Source organism: Apiospora marii (genome assembly GCF_038362585.1).
Source record: "Apiospora marii strain CBS 49790 chromosome Unknown utg000007l_segment0_segment0, whole genome shotgun sequence".
Classification (NCBI taxonomy): Eukaryota; Fungi; Ascomycota; class Sordariomycetes; order Amphisphaeriales; family Apiosporaceae; genus Apiospora; species Apiospora marii.
In genome coordinates this window covers 450,553-463,032 of record NW_027117379.1, presented here as the reverse complement: position 1 = coordinate 463,032, position 12,480 = coordinate 450,553, and the positions used below count along the sequence as shown (strand labels likewise).

Here is a 12,480-nt window from a genome sequence, read left to right as displayed (position 1 = left end):
ATCGGCCAACAAGGTAAGTGACTTCCTTCCATGTATTCATGAACGTTTTCCAACAGTCGATACTAGAAAATAAAAAATTTTCCTCTCTCTTTTTTGTTGGTTACTCCAGATGCCTGCGTATTAAAAGCTGCCTTCCCTGCTTCTTTGCTCTGCGTAAAATCTCTCAATCTGCATCCTCAACTTTCTCGCCTCGCGTTTTATATTCATCTACTCAATCACACATTCTACTCAAGCGCACCCTCTACTGAAGCGCATCCATTCACCTGGGCAACCATCCGTTTCCCTGTTGCGCATACATCTACCAAACCACAAACCTCAACCTCCGACTTGATTCATCACAATGCTCTCCAACATCCGCAACGCGGTCCTCGCCTCGCTGGTGGTCCTGGCCGTCATGGCTTCCGGTGCCCTCGCCGCCCCCCTCAAACCCATCCACATCGAATATAACGGCACAGCCGCCCAAAACGAAACGGTGGCGGAACGAGGGCTCAAGCCCAACCCCCCAAAGTACTATTGCATGGTCAACGGTCCCCAGCCCCTGTGCTAATTCGGACCCGCGCCCGCCAGGACCGAGGATCCGGACGCGTTCGTCGAGGCAGCCCGCGCCCGCGATGCCGCCGCGGGGGTAGTGGATGTTGGTGGGCCCTGGGAGCGGTCCATGTGCGATCTCGACCACGTGTTCGAGGGCGGGAAGCACTTTGACGAGCTCGGCGCCGAAGGGAAATTTTATGTCTGGTGCCTTTGTAACCCCCTGACCCGTTGCGTCGTGTAAAGGGGAGACAGGGAGGGCATGCCGACACCGGATACCGACACAGACAAGCGCCGAAGCTACAATGGATTTTCTTTTTGGCCTGGGGGGAGGGGCTCAGGCAGTTGTTTTTGGTTTCCCTGTCGTCCAGAGCTGCTGGCCGACTTTGCCGTTGACTTGATCATCTGGTCAGCTTGGGCCGAGACGACTCTGGCTAGTCTATTATACATATTTATACCCTTCTTAATGTTTTAATGTCTAGTTAACTACCACGATTCTGTAAGTCCTAGAACGAAACTGGACTTGCACTTTCTTGTGGCACCTAGTAAGCTGAGCTAATGACTGGCCTGCATAAGGGCTTTAAAGCGACAACATTGTTCTCATTTCCATCGAGTTTGGTTTCCACTTGGAAGCCGCCACCCTTGTGTCGATCCAATCGCCATTCTGGCATACGACTCCAAAGCCCCGAGAACCACCCGCCTTTTACAGGCACACTAGCAAGGCAACAACATGGAGAAGCAGACCGAGCCGGATGATCGAAGCAAAAGGAATAGACGACCCGGACAGACCTCTGGTCGCTGTACTTGGGACGCCAGCAGAAGCAGAGGCTGTTCCTTCCGCAACACCTGGAGTCTGGGACGCGGTTCCTGTAGGCAAGGAACAGCCGAAACGACGTCAGCTGATACTCCGTCCGAAGCACTCCAGGAACGCGTACACGTCGGCAACTAGAGCAGAAGAGTACAAGGAACGGCGGTGACTTACCAGTGTTCGGTTCGTGACTGGGTTCATAGATCCCATGGGCGATGCCGATACTACAGTACGCCTCGAAGACGCCCAGCGCCGAGCTAACAGCTTCTTGCGGGGATGGCCTCGATGCACCCGACACTCCCGGCCCCGCCGTCTTCCTCGCCGCCCCCGCCACGGCAGTAGCAGTAGCCGTCGCGGTCGTCAGACCAGCATCGACCGCGCGGGCCGCCACCATCCGAGCACGAGCAGAAGCAGACGCAGCAGCGCCGCCGCCGCACTGGGCCGCGACCTCGGTCGAGATGTCCCAGCGCGCCTTGCGGCGGCTCTCGGTGCAGAAGCAGGCGTACGAGGTCAGGCGCCCGCCGTCGCCGCAGCCCTTGGACATGTCGCGCACGATGGTGCTGATGGGCGTCAGGGCGCAGGCGGGGAGCTGCCAGTAGCCCGGCGCCTCGTCGAGGTAGACGCGGGTCTTGTGGTCCCAGTCGGAGGGCGTGGACCAGGGGAAAGACGAGGGACCAGATGCAGAAGTCGGGGGTGGGGGAGTTGTTGTGGGAGCGGGTATGATGGCTGTGGCGCTGCGGAGGGTCATGGTAGGTGGTGAAGTCATCATGATTGATAGGGGTGATTGATAGGGGGTAAGTGTCTGGCGCGGACTCAGTCTGGATTGGCCTCCGTCAAGTTGAACGCGTTGTGGCCCTCTTATGTTTCATAAGGCTGGCTGCCGGCGGCCTCAAATGCTTTGCGATACATGCCTGCTAACACAAAACGGTGTCGATACGAGCCATCGACAGTGAGGTCTGAAGCCGCGACGTCTGTCTAAGCTTATCTAGTGTTTCCTCCGTCGCGCCATGATGCTCCTTTTGGGCTCCAATGGAGACTGCTGCTTACACACATCACTGTTTAGGTAAGCCTCCCCAACGGCTAGGTTTTTGTTGCTTGGGCTCTTTCTGCGTCCCAATGGTCGCAGTCCTATCTTATCTCTAACATGTTTCCCAATTCTAATAGTGGCTTCGTTACAATCAATCATTTTGTGAAGACGCCAGCCTCGTCCGAATTGACGGGGTAATATGTTCTAATGATAGGTTCCTGAGCCCAATTGATTAGTTGCAATAGCATCAGAAACCAGTTGATTGGGGGTTCTAATTCCAAATCACTTGCGCTACCCTGGCTCCAGACTGCCGCACAATGTATAACACCCAGGCATACATGCCTGGAGAGAGGGGGGCACAGTATGAGGCTTTGGTCAGAGTCGTTGTTGAATTAGAAGCGCCAATGACAACCTGTAGCCCTTGGCGCTCGAGACTTGTTACTGAAAGCTGCAGTCTCGCACCCCTTTTTGAGGACCCCACTTGTCCCTGCTGCAATGGCCTCCAAGCTCCCAAGTTACCTTCGTTTTCAGCTCTAGCGCTCAACTTCCAGGGCCTAAGGACTTTGATCCCCCGCACTCTATTGGTCGATTAGCGCGCAAGACATCGTTCTGTTCGGTGCTTACAGGGCCCCAATCCAGCCGCGCTTCGCAATCACCGCTAAGATTAGAAGCTGCTTAGGTTGCAGCGGCTACCCTAACAAGCTTTCATAGAGGGTCGTCAGAAGGAATTGGCTGGCCATAGGACTAATATTTCAGTTCTTCCGAGACCAACCAACCTACACACTGCATGCTCGGGGCTTTCGGGGCAGACGATCGCCAATCGAACGTCGCAGATGCTGATGTTGGTGTATATATATATGCGAAACATTACGAGAAATTCGACTAAGAGCTCGTATATCATGTTTGGCCAATTGAAACTGCGTCACGGAGTGTTCCTAGTCTCACTTGAGCTGGCAACTCTTGGGGAAAGCTTGATTGTTGGACAACGGCATCCCCTGGGCTGGCCTCTTGAGCTACATAGACTGACTAAGAACCAGTACACTCGTCTCAATACGATTCTGAAACCAACATGCATCGCCTCGTCTAATCAAGATTCTTGTATGGTTGGCAGTGGTAGCGACTGGTATGTCGATATCTGTTCTAACACGGGTGTTGTATGTCGCGGGTATGATCACGAAAGGAAACGTATATCATACCCCTAGTCTGGCACCATGGAAATGAAATCTTTTGGCGTGGAGCAACCATCATCAACCATTTTCATTCATATACACTAAACTCAGCAATGGTGCTTCCCGCAGATGAAGGTCCATCGCACCAAGTGCGACCTGGTATCACGCTGGTGAACTCTGGATTCAGCGATACGAGTGCCACAACCCTCATCGGCGACGAAGATGAGAATGGCGTTGGGACTGAAAGAAAGGCTGCCCAGCCAAAGACTAACGAGACCGAGGTAAAAGAGCATGAGCTCGATAAGGGATCCATCCTCGGTGTCTCGTCCAAGCTGCGATTATGGGGACTGATCCGCTCGGGACTGCGTCTCTCATTCCACCCCGTCGCGCTATACAAGATGTGCTGTCACCTGTGGCATATTCTTCAAGACTACTGGTGGCTCTGGGAACTGGCGACCATGTCCGTCAGTTTCGCGTCCATGGCGGCCGTCGTTGTGACTTTGGCAGTCGAGGACGGAAAGTCACTGGATGATTGGAGCTTGCCGGTTCAGCCCAACTCCTTGATCTCCATCTTCATCACGCTTTCCAAATCGGCAATGATGACGTGCATCACCGGCGCCATTGCGCAGTCTATGTGGGTGCAGTTCGAGCAGAGAACGACGCCACTCATGCGCGTGGAGGAGATACAGGAGGCCGGGCGCGGGCCCTGGGGGTCGATCAAGCTTCTCACTGCCACGGTGAAGGGGAAGCGCTTCAACCTCATCGCCGTAATCGGCGCGGTCATCACCGTCGCCACTCTCGCCCTCGACCCCTTTGTCCAGCAGGTCATGTCCTTCCCCAGCCGGACCGTCCCGGCCCCAGACGGAAAGGCCATTTTCCGGTCCACGCAGACCTGGCGAGATCTGGACATTACCTCCGTTCAGGGGGCGATGCTCGGCGGGATCTACCGCAACCCGCAGATTACCAACTACACGTGCACCGAGTCGTCATGCAGCTGGCCCACCATCACCACGCTCGGAGTTTGTAGCACCTGCAAAGACCTGACCTCCCAGGCCGACGTCCAGTGCTCCACCAACCCAGGGCCAATGACTCCCACCAAGTCCGATGCATGGTCATTCGAGACAACCAGCTGCAACTACACGGTTGGCGGAAACATGACCATACCCGTCCACATGCAGACCATGTCGTTCCCAGGAGCAGCGGATGGGGAGCCGGGGGAGCATTCCAGCCAGTGGACCAAGATCAAGCTCCTCCCCCAGCAGGGCTACCAGAACTATTCGGCCAAGAACACACTGGGGAAGATGATCTCGCCCGATACCAACTACTGGTTCACGACCGTGCTGTCCTACTCGACCTTCTTCGACTCGCGCACCCACCCCTTGCCGAAAGTGACGCCGGGCCTCCTGGCGCCGCAGATCATGGGCTGCGGCCTGCACCCCTGCGGCCAGGTGTGGAGCGAGCCCAGCGTCGTGAACGGAACCATGGCCCACGGCGGCGTGCCGACCTCGTCGGCGCCGCTGCGGCTCCAGTTCAACGACGCCGGGTTGGACCGGTTCTTCGTCACGCCAAACCGGTCCGACTACAGCGATGTGCTGCAGGTCGTCAACAACAAGGAAGGGGGCGGCGACTCCTTTCCGGGGAACGGGACCTTCACCGTCAGCCGCACCGTGGCCAACAACCTGACGGACTTGATGACGCAGATGTACCGCGCCACGTCGCTGGCCGGCAACGAGAACTTCGGTGACGCTTTTCCCGAGGTCGCGGAGGGGATGTACGGCCTCACTGACGCGCTGTTCGACGTCAATGTCGAGGATAAGGCGGCCACTGCTGCTGCTGGTATTGTTGGTGGTGGTGGTGTTGCGGCGAGATCGCCCGTCGCTTCGTTTGCCCGTGCGGCGCGCGGGCTGTCCGAGTACGTGCGCAATAACCACAATCTGGACAGCACCGATGGGGGTTATGCAGAAGAAGAACGGGAGGATTGGAAGGGCAAGGCTTGGCGACAGGAGACGTACATTGAGGTGCGTTGGGCGTTTTTGACGCTGCCGCTGGTGGTCCTGGTCGCGACGTTGGCGCTGCTGTGCGCGGCGGTCTGGCGTAGTTGGGACAAAGGGGCTCGGGTGTGGAAGTCGAGCAGTTTGGCGCTGTTGTTTCACGACGTCTATGTCGAGATGGCGGCAGCAGCAGCGGTGGTGGAAGCAGACGGTCTGAGGGATCAGAACGGGAAGCTGAAGCGACAGCAGGGGGGAAAGGAGACGGGGGCGAGAAGATGGCGCTTTGAGGCGGACTCGGTCAAGGGTATGAATGAGATGGCAGAGGAAATGAAGGCCAGGCTCGTGGCGGACGATGATAGGCTTAGGTTCGTTGTCGTGGAGTGAAGGTACTTCTTCGTTTCTTCCCTTTTTCCTCATTCAGACCAAGGCTCCCCCTTCTTGAGTTGCAGTCATCAGCAAGGAAATAAAGAGCGGCAGCAACAATGAGTATCACGCCAGGCTGGCGTGGCATTCAGCCAAGATACTGAGCGGGGGACGTTTCACTGCAGTATTATGCTGCTCGGCAGAACAGTGTATACCATACGCTGGGATCGGGGTTGTTTACAATTCAATAATACCACCGTAAGCATGCAGAGAATATGCAGTAATGCCTATTGAAGCCCAGCCGTTGTCACTATTACCCCAACGATGATGTGGGAAGGAATTGCTGCTCTGTTTGGAGCATATTTGACTATAAGGCGTGCCCTAGCCCGCATTACATCTACTTCATTGACTTTATTTCGGTCTGTGCATTCCATCATCATGCCCTTGGTGAACAGACAAGACCCTGCGACGCCGGAATTGGAGGCCAATAGGCAGCCTGGCCAGATTCGAAATGAGACTGGCGTTGAGTTATATCCAGTATACGGCATCGTGTATAATAATACTTCATTGCCCGAAGCTCCCGGTGTCGGCCATCAATACCATAGTGTCAGGAGGGCCAGACCAGCGAAAGATGCTGGGCGCAGTATCGAGTATCCGGTGCCTAGTCCGATTAGGAACGCCATTATGGCCGAATACAGGGATACTGACGAAATTGGGGAATTCACACATATGCGATGTAAGTTGCCGCTGTGACAAGCCTGGGGCTTCACCCTTGAATACCAGCTAATGATACTTCGACAGACACACCGGCGACCTGTGGCCCCAACAACTTCACATTGAGGAACGGATATACCCTGAGGCCTCGTATCTTGAAACGGCATACACAGCTTCTTGTCTGTGTGACCTGTTTCAACGAGGATAAGTGGCTGTTTCCCAGGTCATACGACAGCATAATGAAGAATGCGCGAGACATAATCAAGAAGCGTAACTTACTGAACCGGCGCATGCCAGCATAGACAAAGATTGTGCTCTGCCTCGCCATCGATGGCCCGGATGCGTGCGATCAGGGCGTCTTGGACGTGTTAGCTACGGTGGGGGTTTACCAGCACGGAGTCCTGGAGGAAGCCGTAAGCGGTAGGGACACACAGGCGCACATTGTAAGTTGCATCTTACTTACTCGCAGATTGCCACTTTCTGCTGATGCGTTGATAATTAGTTTGAATACACCACTCAGCTCTCGGTGGATCCTAAGCTCGGCACCCGGTCACCGCCCCTCCCCCCTCAACGCCCCCCCCCCCCTCTCACCACGAAACCCTTATATGTTAAAATAATTAAATAAATTAAATAAAATAGATATTAATAAATTATAGAATACGTTTAATAGGGATTTTAACGTTATTTTATTTAATAAAGTTATATTTAAAAAATAAAGTTTTTTAAATTAAATAGAATTTATTAAATAGAATTTATTATATTATTTTAATAAATAAAATTAAAATCTTTTATTTTTAAAGAAAATAATTATTAATTTAAATTTACTTTTATATTTAATTAAAACTTTAATAAAATCGCGTTTTATATATATTAAATAAAAGAAGAAAGCTTAATAATTTAAAAAGTTAGAATTTTATTTATTTTAAAATTATATTAATTATAATAAAATTAAAATAAAATAATAAAGTTAATATGTATTAAATACTTTTCTTTTATTTTTAAATTTATTATTTAAAATACTATATTATATATAAATTATTTTAAAAAAGGATTTCTTTAATTTTATATAAAATAAAATAAAATTATAATTTAAAATTAAATATTATATTTAAAGATACAAATTAAAAAAATATTAAACGATTTTTTAAATTTTTAAATCCTTTCTCTATAAAGTTTTAAATAGTTAAAATATAAAATTAAATAATAAAAAATTAAGTCTATATATATTATATTTATTTTATTTTATTTTAAATTATAAATAATATATTATTAATATAAGTTTATTAATTTTTTAAAAAGTTATATTAAATCTTATTATTTTATAATTTAAATTTATTTATTACTTTATTTAAATAATATAATTTTAAATATATCTTATTTAATAATTATATCTATTTTATTTATTTTATTATAAAGCTTTAAAGTAAAAGGGTTTATTTTTAAAGGGGGCGTTAAGGGGGGTGGGGCGTTGACCGGGGGCCGAGCTTAACCACCAGCTTCTACGGCCCATGGATGGCGAACACCACAGTACCCTTCCACCAGTCCAGGTCATCCTTTGCCTCAAAACCCAGAACAACGGTAAGATCAACTCCCACAGATGGTTCCTGAATACCTTCGGGCGCATCTTGAACCCCGAGGTGGTCGTGCATGTGGACACAGGAACCTTGATCGATCCCAACTCTCTTCTCGAGCTTTGGAACGCGTTCTACAACAACCAAGACCTAGGCGGTGCCTGTGGGCTTATCAGACCCTACGTGGGAGTCCGGAAGAAATTGCTTCTCAGCCCGTTGGTGGCGTCCCAGAACTTCGAATACAATATAGCCTGTCAACTAGAACGAGCGTTGGAATCCACCACCGGCTACCTGTCGGTCCTCCCGGGGGCATTTTCTGCCTACAGATACAAAGCCAGCAAGGGCAGGCCGTTAGAGTCCTACTTCCAGGGGGATCCCACGCTTGCCGGCGTCCTGGGAAAAAGGGGCACCTTCACCAGCGTTTGGAAGATGAACCGGTTCCTGGCCGACGATCGAATCCTCTCCTTTGAGATCTGCATCAAAGCGGGCCAGAAATGGCACACGCGACTGGTCTCTTCAGCCGGCGGGGAGACGGATTGCCCCGAATCGACCATCGACTTCATCAACCAACGCCGGCGATGGCTGAACGGCTCCCTGTCTGCCTCGCTCTACAGCCTCCGTATGACGTGGCGGCTCTTTTCCTCCGGTCACAACATACTCCGGATGACGGCCCTGTTCGTGCAGATGCTCTACAACCTCCTGGCATTGCTGATTGCCTGGTTCTATCTGGCAGGCTATCTGTTGACGACCTTTGTCATCAACGATGTCACGGGGGATCCACCAAGAGATAGCGGTGCCTCGAGGTTTCCCTTTGGCGCCGCCACACCCATAGTGAATGCGATCATACAGGTGGTGTACATTGCCCTCATGGTGCTCCAGTTCATCTTCGCGGTAGGGGGGCGGCCCAAGAGCCATCATCTTGCCTACATCATCTCGTTTGCCATCTTTGCCTTCATCCAGTGCTACCTGCTCGTGAACCTGATCTACCTCACCAAGCGGCTGGTCGATCTCAAGACAAATCCGGACGCAACGGGCTCTTATGCTTATATCGGCGAGTACTACAGCGACCTGGGCGAGCTGACGGTTCTGGTGACGGCAGTGGCAACCTTTGGTATCTACATCGCGGCCGGGATCCTCTGCTTCGACCCCTGGCACCTTTTCCACAGTTGGGCCCCGTACTTGTTCATCTCCTCTTCGTACAACAACACACTGAAAGCATACGCGTTCAGCAACATTCAGGACGCGTCGTGGGGACTGAAGGCCGGTAAGAAGCCTGTTGATATTGTGCTCGTCCCGGACACAAACAACCAGTCGCCAAATCCTGTTATTGAAAATGAGGCGGAGTCTGATACCAGCAATCTACAGGAGGATATCGACATCATCTTCGAAGCCACGGTCAAACGCGCCTTGCAACCGTACAAAGCACCCTCCAGAGGAGAGGATACCACCCTTAATAAAAACGAAAATGGCAGCGATGACGATGGCGACGTATTAGTAGACCGCGAGGGGGCCTTCTTGAAAGTGCGCACGATCCTGATCGCTACTTACCTCTTCTCCAACTTCTTCCTCTGCATCCTAGTCATGAACGACTCGCTCAAGCCGCTGTGGTGGCTCGGCGACTCGTACTGGCACAAGATCTGGTTCTTCCGGCTGTGGATGTGGGGGAACTCGGTACTTCTGGGGATGCAGTTCGTCGGGTGCCTGTACCAGCGGTTTGTGAGTGTCTTTAGGTACTTTTATTACGTGGGGTGATGCGATCGGGTGGCGAGACCCATGCCCATCGTTTCCCGATGGTGCAAAGCCAAGGCTCTGCCTGCTTTGATCAGGCTCTGGCGATGCACAATATATTAAGCTGGACGGTGGCTGCTTATGTGCATTGCTGATCACTTCAACGCTAACGCGTTCTGAGCCGCCCCCAAAATCGTGGAGAAATCATTGGATGATGAACCACGATTGTTCCAGCCTTTGACGTTGTGCAACATGTGATCTAAAATTAGGAGGGAAAGGGGCCGAGCAGGCAGGCTGTATTTTGCTTTGAAGACCGAAAAAGGTACCGACCAGGTCTATGAAACACTAGACCTATAAAGACACATTTTACCCTACATTTTCTCATTACTTCCGACTTTCCATGAGAAGGTGACTGGATTTCTTGATATGGGCGACAACATCCCACTTGTCGCGCTGCGACAGCGCAGTCCAACTTTGGAATCTGGAGGCGACAGACATCAACGCTTCTCCCAGCAAGGATCCAAGTCCAGCAAAGACCATTCACGCGATAGGATACAAGTTCTATTGGCCAGGAGTCTGTTGACCAGCTCTGATGCTAAGTCGTCTGCTCGCATCCGGCTTCTGCGACGGGACTATGCCCGCATCAAAGATCACAACGCCGAGGAACGCCGAAAAAAGAAGTCTGCGAAGAAATATATCTTGTCTAAACCGCCATCCGAGACGGATGAGAGATCGTCGTGCGACAAATTGTTTTCGTACTGGCTCTTTGCCGCACCCGGAACCTTGGCAGGTGCGTATCACGTTCGGTAACTTCATGGCCTTGGCCATTGATTCACCATAGCTGACCAGTGGTTCAGATAATCAGAATGGAGCAACACGTGTTCAACCTAAAGACTCATTTTCCGATTGGGTCTGCCGCATCGCAGCCAACTTGGAAACGCGCCAGAATGACACCCTCCAGCTTGTGTATGTACATCTGTCCAGGCGTCGTGGGCTTGACTGATGAGCAACAGGTCAATGACCGAGTCGCCGGAGCCGGAATTAACAAAATTCCTGTTTTCCTCCTGGCACTCCTTTATCGCGACAGTTTTTGGACGCCTGGGAACAGTTTATTTCCTTCCGGTTCGGATATTACTGGTTATTGTAGCTCACTACTGGGGAATTGAGATGATGCATGGGTCAGTCACATCGAATGTTTTGGATCCCGCTTCTTTCATCCGTCCAAAGCCCCTCAGGCCTCCCTCAATGAGACCAGCCAAAGAGTCAGAGGGGCATCGTGCGTCGGCCCCGAAGATTACCTGGGGCCACAACAGCATCCGACCGGGCAACCTGGATCCTTTACGTGGCGATCATGAGATACTGCTTACCTGGAGACGACGTGTCACGAAGTTCGATTCTGATCTGGCTGTCTACATATGGGAATACCATAAGTCAACGCCCGAGGTGGAATATGCCAAGATTGTACTCCGCCCTGAGAACGCCGTCCATAAACAGCTACGACTCCTCGTCTCTTTTCGTTCCTCTCGTAGCAACGAACAATTCATCGACATGCGCAATTCCACCACGAGCAAAGCTTTATTAGGCCATCTTGGTGCTGCTGCGGTTGATCACATCAGCTGGTCACCCATTTATGAAGCCTTGGTCTCGATATGTGTAGTCATTGAACTGATGATTGCAGACACGACAAAGTTTCTAGACGCATGTCATGACGAGGTTTCTCGAATGGTCAGTATTTTATTGTGGTTCTACTATAGTATATGTTTCAATACTAATATCCTGGAAGAATCTATTAGGTCGCCAAAGTCCATCGACCAGTAAAATGAGATTTCTAATGCACCTGGAGGACTGTCGCAAAATGAGCCATCATGGTATACGGCACGGTCTCGAAGTACTTGACTCCCTAGGCAGGTGGGCCCAAGAGAGGCAGCTCGCACCAAATTGTCAGCAAAGACTGGACACTTTGGAGACGGATCTGAGATATCTTGATGAAGAGCTCGAGAAACTGGGAACCAACATCCGAAGCGACAAGGACATGCTTCGGCAGCATTTCCAACTATCTTCCGACATGACGGGGTTCCGACTGACCCTATTGGCGGGCATCTTCCTGCCCCTTTCGTTTACCACGAGTATCTTCGGCATGAACATCAACAGTACGACCCCAGAAGGGTTTGAGGGCTTTTCCAACTTCACCAGAGATACTTTGGCCAACTTGACTGACGAAACAATACGAAATTCTTCCCAAGCTCTTGTCTCATCCGTCACGACAAGTGGCCCCCTGACTTACGACTGGACCACGTTCGCATTGACATCGCTCTGCATCCTGGCCACGCTCCCTTTGACCCTCACGATTGGGTGGATTGTGAGGAACTTCGTGGTACTCTCGGCCAAGTACCTCATCTACTGGAGGATGGCTGTGATCATACTGGGCGTGCCTTTCGCCTTGATTAGCATGTTTGGCTCTTTCGCTTACCACCAAATAGACCTATACACCGAAAAGCTTTGGGCTGACTACTATCGCGGGTCTCAGAATGAAACGGACCGTGATTATTATTACGATGTGTACTCGAAGTACTCAATCGCT

General features: G+C 51.1%; 4 protein-coding genes across 4 annotated transcripts; 3 read left to right on the top strand and 1 right to left on the bottom strand.

The window, feature by feature from the left end:
• Positions 1-340: 340 nt before the first annotated feature.
• On the top strand, positions 341-772 carry PG985_010558 (uncharacterized protein; the record flags this gene model as incomplete). The annotated part of the gene is made up of 2 exons (XM_066830326.1): positions 341-507; positions 568-772. 2 exons carry the CDS (start codon positions 341-343, stop codon positions 770-772), a joined length of 372 nt encoding a protein of 123 aa, XP_066681008.1.
• Positions 773-1,423: 651 nt separating this feature from the next.
• PG985_010557 (uncharacterized protein) lies at positions 1,424-2,084 on the bottom strand (the record flags this gene model as incomplete). The annotated part of the gene is made up of 2 exons (XM_066830325.1): positions 1,424-1,473; positions 1,511-2,084. 2 exons carry the CDS (start codon positions 2,082-2,084, stop codon positions 1,424-1,426), a joined length of 624 nt encoding a protein of 207 aa, XP_066681007.1.
• Positions 2,085-3,645: 1,561 nt separating this feature from the next.
• On the top strand, positions 3,646-5,907 carry PG985_010556 (uncharacterized protein; the record flags this gene model as incomplete). Its single annotated transcript, XM_066830324.1, has 1 exon — positions 3,646-5,907. The coding sequence occupies one exon, from the start codon at positions 3,646-3,648 to the stop codon at positions 5,905-5,907; it is 2,262 nt and encodes a 753-aa protein (XP_066681006.1).
• Positions 5,908-6,324: 417 nt separating this feature from the next.
• On the top strand, positions 6,325-9,923 carry PG985_010555 (chitin synthase B; the record flags this gene model as incomplete). The annotated part of the gene is made up of 4 exons (XM_066830323.1): positions 6,325-6,622; positions 6,688-6,779; positions 6,903-7,043; positions 8,097-9,923. The coding sequence occupies 4 exons, from the start codon at positions 6,325-6,327 to the stop codon at positions 9,921-9,923; spliced, it is 2,358 nt and encodes a 785-aa protein (XP_066681005.1).
• Positions 9,924-12,480: the final 2,557 nt, after the last annotated feature.